Source organism: Carex rostrata, chromosome 4 (assembly GCF_964058835.1).
Source record: "Carex rostrata chromosome 4, lpCarRost1.2, whole genome shotgun sequence".
Taxonomy (NCBI): domain Eukaryota; kingdom Viridiplantae; phylum Streptophyta; class Magnoliopsida; order Poales; family Cyperaceae; genus Carex; species Carex rostrata.
This window is the reverse complement of record NC_135921.1, coordinates 9,370,800-9,382,421: the sequence shown is the minus strand read 5'-3', so window position 1 is coordinate 9,382,421 and position 11,622 is coordinate 9,370,800. Positions and strand designations below refer to the sequence as shown.

The window sequence follows — 11,622 nt, the reverse complement described above, 5'->3', positions numbered from 1 at the left end:
CACATTCTTTTGTGCCAAATCCTATAAACTAAATTCCTCTCTTTTAAACTCCAAAAATTACAATCTTGCTAAATCTAGTTGAATCTTCCATGATCTGGAAAATTTCTTCTATAAGGTACTCCATCTAAACCTTGATATTTTATTTATATAATTGTTGTATAAATTTCATCGATTAAAATATGTTAGATTGATATATTTAACTAGAGTAATTTTATGCACGAAAGGTATAAAAGATTTCTTCATTACATGGATAAATCAATTTATTAGAATATGTTAGTTTGTAATATTAGTTAAAATAGGTTCTGTTATTAATTGTATGAATTTATGAATAATTAGACAATTATTATACTCATTGATTTGATTCCTCTATTTTGTCATATTTATATAATCCTTATATTATACTTATTTATTTGATAAGAATTTTGAGAGGTATATAAGTTTTAACAATTATTTATTTATTCGGAAGTATTATATTACTTGATAAAATTGTCTTGGTTCTTTGTAACCGGTGGCAATTATTAATGATTTCTTTAATCAATAGTTCTTAAAATTTCTGATGTGCCCAGTTTTGATTTGCCTTTGAAGGATAATAACTTATATATATACTGAAGTCAAAGATGGTCAAGGATTTTGACCGAATTTCATCAAACTTTAGAAATTATATATATTATTTTATTGGATTGTAAATTTTCACCGATAACCCTAGAGATTATTCACCGATAACCCTAGGATAAATTTTATTACAAATAATTATGTTGATTCATCTACTATTTCAATTGATAGAGATTTATTCACCGATAACCCTAAAACTATTTTATTTATTTACAAAGAACTATAGTCTAAAACTTAAAATTAACATATATTTTTTTTTCTTGAGAAATAAATTCTATTACCTGTATACCATCATACAGACGTTATGATCAAAACCAACCTTAATTTAGTTATGATCTTAGGATAAAATAATATTGTATTTATGTTCGGGTTTAAATACAAATATGTTCTATTTACTTGTCCTTGATTCGTTTAAAACAAACTTTAATATGTTACGTATGATTGTATGGTAAAATAATATCTTATCTAGATCTGGTTTTACATACCGTATACACTTATTCAAGAAATAATATTTGTCTGTTTCCTACGAGCAAACTCTATCTTTCTTTTCAATTTTTAATTTCTTTTCCATTCGTATATTCTATAGGATGCCCAATCCGTACAAACCAACGTTTTCCAATTTTCATTAAATTAATATTTCTTTGACTTGTGTTCTGTTTGTTTTATTCTGTTGCATTCATTTGAATTTGAGTATTTTATACTATATATATACATATATAAATTAGTTTGATAATAGTTAGATAGTCAGTTTGAAATTTGATTACGTTAGTAAATTGGTTTGTATGAGTCAGATTAGATAGTAGTAAATATATTTGGTTTATATCTTGAATGACAATCAAATGGAAATATATATAAATATATATATAAGTGTTAATTTAGAAACCGTGTTACATGGTCTAGGTCTGAGTTCTGAAGTAAAAAGTCACGAAGAAGCAGTAGCGAACTACACCACAATAGCAGGTACGGATTTTCTGGACATTGTCAAATTGTTACTTATCGTTTTGTTTGCATTTATTTATTTATAGAATTATGCATGTTGAATCGAACGATCCTTTTTGCTTTGTTTAGAATACTAGGATTTGATTATTCGTTTGATCAACGGATTTATAGGACGTGATGTGTTGAGTATGACTCGTGTGTGATTAATGAAAAGAATATGAAATGTAATGGATAAATTAAAGGAAAGGAGCCAATATGAGTTGAACGCATGTTGGAATTTATACATTGGGTCTGGTGTTCGACTGGACCCCTCGTTAACGTGGCGTTAGTTGAACTTTCTGTCACGGGTCAATATCTTGCGGTGGTTCGAGTCCCCGTTGAGTGAGACAGTTGAACTAGTGGTGGTTCGAGTCCCCCTAGTGAGACGCCAATAGCTAGGGTGGTTCGAGTCCCCTTGGTGAGGCAAAGAAGATCTAGCGGTGGTTCGAGTCCCCGACTAGTGGCACGGCTAAGATCTAGTGGGGTTTGAGTCCCCCTAGTGAGGCAATTAAAAACATGAAAGATAACTAAAGAAATGTATTTGTGCTTGTGTGTGTGTGTGTGTTTTTAAATATGAATTAGTAAGATTACATGTGAGGATACAAATTTTAATATCTAGTTTGTATTAATAAGTTAATTTGATAAATTCCGGGACTGGAACTAAATCCCGTACTGAGAGACTGTTCGATCTCTCACCCGTTTCCACTTTTACGTGGGTTCCATGAAATGATGAGGCCGACATGGAGCACAAATAGGAGGAACGTGGATCTGGAGATCAATAAGCAGATGGGTCAAGTATCTTTTCATTTTCTTTTTAGTTAAACTTTAATTTTCTCTTTAAAAGTGGATACATTGACTGACATGACAATTATCGGTTTGTTTGTCATGTTTGTCTTGATCTCATGTTGAATGTGTGTAATCTACTCAAACTATTTGTGATGTTAGAAGACTCATTTGATTGTTAAATAATGCATGAGTATTTATTATTGATAATGTATGTGATGTGCACACGCCTTACGTACAAATACGTGGCGAGTTGTCTCGGGGTGTGACATATACAAACGTTTGTTCCTAGACTTAGGAACAAACGGTTCGGTTCTCTGATTTTCAAAGTCCAAACAGTCGATCTAAACTGTTAGATATTTAATCTATGTGCTTGGATACCAAATTTTACATTTTTTGGAATTTTTTTACTATTTACTAAGCTGGTTTGAAAACCGTTGCTTTTCAATGGTGCAAAATTTTATAAAAACAGTGATTTTCAAACCAGCTTAATAAATAGTAAAAAAATTCCAAAAATTGTAAAATTTGGTCTCCAAGCATTTTAATATAGATTGAATATCTAACGGTTTGGATCAACTGTTTGGACTTTGAAAATCAGAAAACTGAACCGTTTATTCCCGAGTCCAGGAACAAACGTTTGTATATTAGTCACACTATATATATATATATATATATGCACGTAAAGAAAATAATATTATATCTGGTAATAAAAGTTTCTGCTGAAGGAGAATTCATGCTATTGAATAAAATATGACATCTATTTATAATTATCCTTCAGCTACTTGGGAGTTCAGACTGGTAGACTCAATTTCAAAGTGCTGCATTTCTACGATCAATTATTGGTATAAGACTATAAGCCACTGCTGAGCTCCAGTAGATTTTACTATTCATATAACTCATCAATTATTGGGGCAATTTTTGGAGAGGGATTTCACAAATTATTTCCCATTGACTATCCTCCTCTACATTTTCTAAGCATCGCATGTAATGCTGCAGATGTCATTCTAGATCGTAGTCCAATTATAATACGAAGAAAATAAAAATAAAAAAACAGCCTACCATATTACCGAAATTCTTTTATGACATAAATAAATATATTAATAAATTATTAGAGTTGTGGGGCACTTATTATACAAATAAAATGAACACTGAGTAGGGGTGTAAACGGTCAGATACGGATTGGATAGTGGTCAAACCATATCCTTATACGTTATCTTTTTTTAGATACGAATACGAATAGTTTTGGATACGGATTGGATATTAAATGGATACAGATGCGGATCGGATATCGGACGGATACGAATACGGATAAGATATAATTCCGATAATTAAAAATAGAGGAGGGATCGGATGACACCCTTTTTTGGTGACATCGAATAACATCGCGTATTTTTAAAGTTTTCAAAGTCTAAACAGTCGATCCAAACCGTTCAACATAATGGATATGTTAAAATGTGATTGCAGATCAAATTTTACACTTTTTGGAATTTTTTTACTATTTATTAAGTATTTAACAAAATTACTATATTCAGACCGTTAAATTTTTGTACCCATCTTAATAAATAGTAAAAAAATTCAGAAAAATATAAAATTTGATCTGCAAATACATTTTAACATATCCATCAAGTTCAACGGTTTGGATCGACTGTTTGGACTTTGAAAATGCACGGTGTCATCCAATGTCACCAAAAAAGGGTGTCATCTGATCCCTCTTAAAAATAAATTGCTAACATACATTATAGTAAAGAATAACATCTAAATATAATTTTTTTATTCATAAATTAGATCTAGTATTTTTCATAATAAGTTTGTTGGTTACAAAATATATATCATATTACCAAAGCATTAGTCACTAATCATGTCATAATATTATATTGTTCATCATAATATATATGTATATACATATTAATAAATTATTGATATGTATATGCAATTTAATAAATCAATTTAAAAATATAGAATACATTTGTTGTGGTTAGAGTTGTAAACAGTCAAATACAAATATTTAAAAAAATTATTGTATCTTTATCTGTTATAATTTTTCAAATACGAATACAAATACAAATAGTCTTAGATACGGATTGGATAATTTAAATAATTTTCCAAATACGAATGCAGACGAAATCTAATATCCAATCCATTTACACCCCTAACACTGACACAGCGCACAATCGACCAACCTGCTCAGTCCCAAACAACTCTAAAATTAGACGCTAGCAATTTAATTCTGCAATTCCTTATTTAATTTATTTATTTTGCTATGCCGTAAAAATAATAATAATAATAATAATAATAAATAAAAAATCGGACCATATTATCTTAAAGTGCAGATTGCCAAGGTAATGACAAAAAAAACATATAACAATGTCCAAGAAAAACAAAAATTATCGTTTTAAAAGAGTTATATAGTGAAATTTCGGATTTAGCACAAGCACCAGTCAATATAGTTCTACCAAGTAAAAAAATTAATTGTCAGACAAAAAAGTTCAATGCGCTTTTTCACTATAACTTGACCCAATTTGTTCTGGGTCATTCTTTCACTTCTCCAGTTTTAACCTGCAAATAAACCAAAGAGACTTTTATTAGTAACTCCTGACATGAGTGCGCGTGTGTGGCTTTGGCCTTTGTGTGTGTGTGTGGGTGGGTGGGGGGATAAAGAACACAAAATTACCTAAACTAAAGCTTTAGAAATAACCAAAATGTGAACCCTCTATCAGCAAAAATTAAGTTTTGCATTGCTAAAGAGCAGAGTGAATTAGTCATCACTGCTTATCCCTACAAGAAGATAACACCAAAAGGAAAACAAATCATCAGATGGATCAAAAGCACATGCACCTGTCCTACATTCCAAAATTGGTATATACATTTCCGGTTGATGGTAAGACCGTGTCAAATTGACCAAAATACGATGGAACTTCGATAAACCACTTGTAGGTTTCTCATTGAGGCTTTTACTTGAAAATTCCAATTAAGCACGAATTAACAAAATAGAAGCTATAATCTAAACAAATTACCTCGGAATTGTTGTCAGATTTTGTCGAAGGTTGGAACATTCTGGAATATGCCTTGCGTTGCAGATCCCGCCTATCCGCAATCTGTGAATTATTCTTATTTTAAACCATAATGTAACAACTAAAGAAAAATTTTATAATTATGGAAGCGACTAGAGATTTTGACTAACCTTCTTTTTGGCGGCAGTAAGTTCTCGTTTAATGCCCGCTAAAAATTTATAAACAAAAGGCATAAATTATTTAATGAGCAACTCATTAATTGCATAAATATTATCAAAAAATTAAGGTATGTGTAAATTACAGAGTTTCTCACCATCATTTGGTTCAAACTCCAAAGCTTGCTTGAAGCTCTCAACAGCAGCATCAATGTCATTAAGTGCAATATGTGCCTGTAAAATAAAGTAATTCACAAAGTCAACACAGCAAATGCTTAGTTTTGAGCAGTCATCATGAATTTTTTTTTCTAAAGTAAATGATTATTGTGAAGTTTGAGGGTTCTGCTATCGAGAAAATTTTTCCTTAAAAGATGAGCATTAAATATTATGACTAGATTAATCATATTGAACAGTTGAAAACCAAGTATGAATTATTTGAGAGTTAGTGATTATTTTTAATACTTCCATTAATAATAGTATGTAATCTTATAATTAGAACAAAAGCTTCAAAAACTATTTTTAGAACCACATCTTGGAGTTGGAAGAAAGATTCAACAAAGCAGATAATACCATCCATTGCACTCTGCCCCAGTACCTGGTAGGATATACTGGTACAAGCAAACCAACTGATTCTTGCTAAGAAGTTAACTTTTACCAACCAAATAATTAGTGATTGAAGTTGGTGCCATTATTAGTCCAACAAAATTTCTCGTACGACCCGAAAAAATGCCATAATTTTGGCACCAAAAACACAACATCAAATAAATTTCAGAACCTGTCCTTGCCGAAAATAAGCCTTAGCATGACCCTCCCTCTCACGAATTGCAAAATCAGCATCTAATAGAGCACCATTGAAATCCCCTAACTTCAATTTGCAAGCCTGAAAAAATACCAACAAGGTAACGTCCAAAATAAAACTTGCAAATGAAAGACAAAATTAACATCAAAGCTCTTAAATCACATGCAAATCTACTTTGATAATAAACCTAAAATTAACAATAAAGCTTACTGAGCTATTTGTGAGAATAATGGATTTTGTCTTCCTTAGCAGTGCACTTTTCTCTGCAAGAAGTCATTTGAGAAAACAATAGTTCAGAACACAAATAATCCCATACATAATTGATCATTAAAATAAAGTATCCCGAGCAAAGACTCGCCTTCATCTATCTCTTCTTTTTCCCAACAAACATCTAAATAGCGCAGAGCCTTCCTGTACTTTCTCAAAGCCATCTTATAATCCTGCTTCTGTATAATATCAAACGTAGATATGTTGTAAACAAAACAGCGTCTCCCACAATAAATGAAGAAAAACATAGGGCTCTTTTGCAAATTGTGCCCAACATCATGCCATTCTTGCAGACAACAATCAAAATTCTCAGATTTGAAACTGGTATGTGGCATTGTGGGGATGGTTGCAAAATGATACCTGACCTTTAGGCCAAAATAGTTCACCCCTACTAATAAACCATTTCCCACTATATCGATGGAAAATAAATTAAGCAAATGATTCAAAGTGCTGGTTCCAAGTTTGTATTTACGGGCAAAACTCAACTTGTGTGACTCCAGAAGTAAAATTCATCAGATTAGCTATCTTTTACTGTTTACCTTAGTTCTAACTGTCTCATGTTATTTGCAGTCTGATCAATGTAATTTCAGAAAAACAGAATAAGTTCCGTGCAATTTGCAAAACCGAAAAGAAATCCTCTCATTAAAAATTAACCAACAAACCTTAAAATTGTCATTTCCAAATGATTTGGCGGACTCGACCACATCAATCCACCAAGACACCTCATTGGGCTTCTCATCCAGGTCATTGGGCCAATCGGGATACAAATCTCCATCCTTAAAGAAATTCACAACCCCATCCTCGACTCCCTCTGGTAACTCCCCGCAATCCTCAATTACAACATCCACCATTGCTCGATCACCCTCTCCAGTCGGAAGATGCTCAACTGCACGAACCACACCCATGCCCTTGACCACCTTAGCAAAAACCACATGCTTGCCATCAAGGTGGGGTGTGCGGGTTGTGGTGATGAAGAACTGGGACCCGTTTGTGTTCGGCCCTGCATTGGCCATGGAGAGCATACCTTTTCTCTCGTGCTTTAGTTCAAAGTTTTCATCATCAAAGTTGCGGCCATATATAGACTCACCGCCGGTCCCGTCCCCAGCTGAGATGTCTCCTCCTTGGATCATAAACCCCTTAATGACACGGTGAAATTTTGATCCCTGAGAGAATGGTACAAAGATAATGATGTAAGAAACCGTACCATATTTTAATAATCCTCTTTCCAAAAGTTCTCCTAAGAGGCATACTATCAAACAACAAGCATGCAAAGCGTACTTACTAAATAAACTTACTAGTGTGGATTAATAACTGTTTTATATTAACAAATAGTTGATAAATGGATCCGCAAATTTAATACTATTACTAAAGTTAGTCCATATCCTTCTCTTCTACTTTTTTATTTTATTGTTTTGGAATTTTGAAGGTTTTCTCTATATATCAAAGCAATTGGAACAGTAGTCTCAAAAGAACAAAGAATCTCCAAAAAGGAAAGCAAATGTACCCATGGACCCGCTATTAGAATATACTAAACGAACCACGACTAAATTTTACAATTAGGCACATTAACTGATAAATTATAGCAGACAACCGAATCAGCTAGCTATGTGTTGACACATTCCCAAACAGTCGATACATCCGAGTGAAAAGACAATAATGTCCTCAAGAAACCAAAAGTTCAAATCAAGAAAACCCAAATCCACACTCCAAAAAAATCATAAGAAACCTCGGGGAGAGGAGGAGGGGGGGTGGGGGGGTTCGGTTCTACCAAAAATAAGAAGTCAAGGATCGAACCGGAAAATGGGTTACCTTGAAGTGAAGAGGAACTCCGGTGCTAGGACCCACACCCTTCTCTCCGGTACAAAGAGCCCTGAAATTCTCAGCGGTTTTCGGAACGATCGAAGCGTAAAGTTCTATGACGATTCTACCCTCCATCTCCCCTCCAATACTCACATCCAAGTAGCATCTTGGGTTAACCACCGTTGGTCGAGCTCCGTCTTCCCCCTCCATTAAAACCCTAGTTTTCTCAATTTTCACTTTTGATGGAGACTGCGAATGGCGGCTTCTCCCAGAGAAATAGAGAGAGAGAGAGAAGGCGCAGCAGCAGTTATATTCAATTCAAACAGAGGAGAGTTATTGAGTTCCAAATTTTGGAAAATAAAAGGCCGGAGCCTCGCTTACATGAATTCAATCACCTAAGGTAACAGAATATTTATGTTTAGATCGAAACCGTCCAAATCCGAATCCGCATGATTATTAAAGGATGCCCGTGCATTGGCCAGATTGCTCGGATTCTGATCGGACGGTCAATATTTAATCATAAATATTCTGTTATCTCAGAGGACATTCGAATTCTATCATGGGCTCTGCCGTTCTGGAATCAACTAATGCAATTAAAATTATTCAGATATTATGTTTCGACGTGCCCGCTCTCACAAGAGGTCTGGTTAAGACACGTGACATGGTTCCATTTGTTCAAATGGTGAATGTAAGCTTTGTATTAATTGTTTGTATAATACCGTGCCGGCTAGCGAGATAAATAAAGTACGGGGTCTCAAGCGTACGAAAGTCCGGCTTGTCTGTTCGTGTTCCACATCAGTCACAGTGATCATGCGTTTTGACGGACGGATAAATAGGTTCGTCAAACTATTAATTTAATTATTGGGAGGGGTTCGTGGACCAGTATCTCCGTAGTACTCCGGATGGGCCTACTACTTTACGGTTTGAGATTTATTTTCAGCTGTTTTGACATTCAAGCTAGGGCGGAGCATTATTATTTGTGCTTTTAGATTCGTGCAAAATTAAAAAAAATGGTCCGGATCCATTTATTAAAGAATTATTTTTAAAGATTCTCTTGTGCGGTACCTTATTAGATACGAATTCAGGAGTCCTTCGGTGGTCCATTATAAGTCAGTCGGATTTGTATTAATATCCGTGCACGCTTGATTCGTGTGAATCTTACATCTTGTTTGGATGGAGAGCAGAGGAAATGAGAGAATGGAAAAAAAAATATTTAATTTTTTTTAATCGTATTTGGTTGATAAAATTATGTCAGAGATGAAAGATTTAACATTGCATGATTATAATCAATAGAATCGCTTTTTTTTTATTTTAGATGTGACAGATGGAAAGAAATTTTGTTGCAAATATTTTGACAAAAAAATGACACAAATGTCCACCTCTATATCTTATCTATATGGCTCTCATCAAAATTTTGTGTCACAAACCTACAACAACCACCAAATTTCTTATTAACCTTTTAAATTTGAACGAATAAAACAAGAAATAAGATGAAAATGAAAGTTAAATTTATTTTCTCTAATTAATCATCAAAACACAAAAAAGTTAAATATTTTAATCTTCATTTCTATTACATTCCATTCTTTGCTATTTTTCACCGACCTTTCTTTTTTCTACTCTCCGTCCAAACAAGGTGTTAAAATTGAGCACACGACTCTCGATGCGGATCAAACGTTTCCAGCAGGACATTAGATTGAATTTGATTTGATATCTATCAAACTGCCCTGATTCTATCATACAAAGTGAAATTTATCATATTATTTTTTGAATTTGATATATATTAATATATGTAGAAAAAATATAATAATTCAAATAAGAATATATTGTTATTCATTTTTTACGTAATTTGAAATAAATATGTAGCTACATTTTATATTTACTTTCTTTATTCAAATAATAATTTCTAAAAATTTACCATAAAGAATTACAAAGAAGAAATCACAATGTGAGGCTTTTACAACGCAAAAATATTTTTAATTTGCAAGAATTATAGACAATTCCTTGGACATTCAATTAAGGAACAAATTACACTTTGAAAAATATAGTAATGTATGAAATTTGAAAGTTTTAAAATCTGTTATTTGGTTAGAGAAAACAAAAATTAATAAAATAATTGGTCTTCATAATCTACTTTTACAGTGTTAGAAATGTACTACATCCAAATAGTTTGGACCAAAACTAATAATTCATTTCTGAAATTAAATATAGATTAAATTATATTGGGGCTGTTCGGCAGGTAGGATTAAGGGACCGAGGATTAAGAGCTTAAGCTCTCTTAAGGAGCATGTGTTCGGCAATTGAGAGATTAAGATTGAAGGAGGATTAAACTTTATTTTTAGTCAAAGACCAATATGCCCTAGATTGTTATGAGGCATTAATTAATTCATTGTTTTTTCCACAACATATTTCAGTCACAAATTTAAATTAGACAAATTAATTAACCAAATTGAAATCTGGTGAAAAAAATAATATAATAGACACATTGTTTTCTTCCCAATTCATAAATCAATCAAAATAAGTAAAATTAAACAAAGCTCATCGTATACTCAAAAACTTTCTGTATCTGGTAAAATTTCAAGTTCATAAATATTGTAAAATCAACCAAAATTAACAATTAGTCAATACTATAAAACTCCCGACCAGATTCGGCAATGAAATCAAACAAAATCAATATTGTAAAGTTACAAGTTCATATATATCATGTATGTAAAGCAAAGTCCAATTGGTATTTTTTGAGAAAGCACTGGTAAATCGTATCATAAAACAAATTACAAGAGAAAAAACAGAGGGGAGTTGGCGTCGTCTACCAGCACACACGCGAGATGAAGTTTGCTCCTGTGCGGTCCATGGAAGTTGGTATTGTGCGGTTTCCATGTGGTGATGTATGGAGTTGGCGCAGCCTGGAGGTTGGTCTTGTGCAATGGTTTCCAAGTGGGCGGCGGAGGGTTGAGGGGATGGTGCCATGATCTGAGGGAAGCGGTGAGTCGAGAAAAGTGGACAAAACAATGAGCAATCCAGATCTCTAATGACTCCTCGTGGTGGGGAGAGAACAACACTTTCGTCAGTTAACGTAAATTTCAATTCAATCTTGCCTGAAGTGAGGAGAAATATTTTATTTTTGTGTCTAGGGTTCTGTGTCTCCATAAGTGGGAGAGGAAACAAGAAACAATAAAGAAAAGAATTTCTCTTAAGGAGTGGTACGGATCAAGGGTAAAAC

General features: G+C 33.1%; 1 protein-coding gene across 1 annotated transcript; it reads right to left on the bottom strand.

Annotated features, from left to right (window-relative positions):
* Positions 1-4,732: 4,732 nt before the first annotated feature.
* On the bottom strand, positions 4,733-8,741 carry SQN (peptidyl-prolyl cis-trans isomerase / cyclophilin-40 (CYP40) / rotamase). The gene is made up of 10 exons (XM_078301227.1): positions 8,415-8,741; positions 7,268-7,768; positions 6,697-6,784; positions 6,549-6,601; positions 6,315-6,419; positions 5,698-5,773; positions 5,555-5,592; positions 5,388-5,468; positions 5,045-5,148; positions 4,733-4,929 (listed from the first exon to the last, which is right to left on the bottom strand). The coding sequence occupies exons 1-9, from the start codon at positions 8,613-8,615 to the stop codon at positions 5,143-5,145; spliced, it is 1,149 nt and encodes a 382-aa protein (XP_078157353.1). The 5' UTR covers positions 8,616-8,741; the 3' UTR covers positions 4,733-4,929; positions 5,045-5,142.
* Between the last annotated feature and the right edge of the window lie 2,881 nt (positions 8,742-11,622).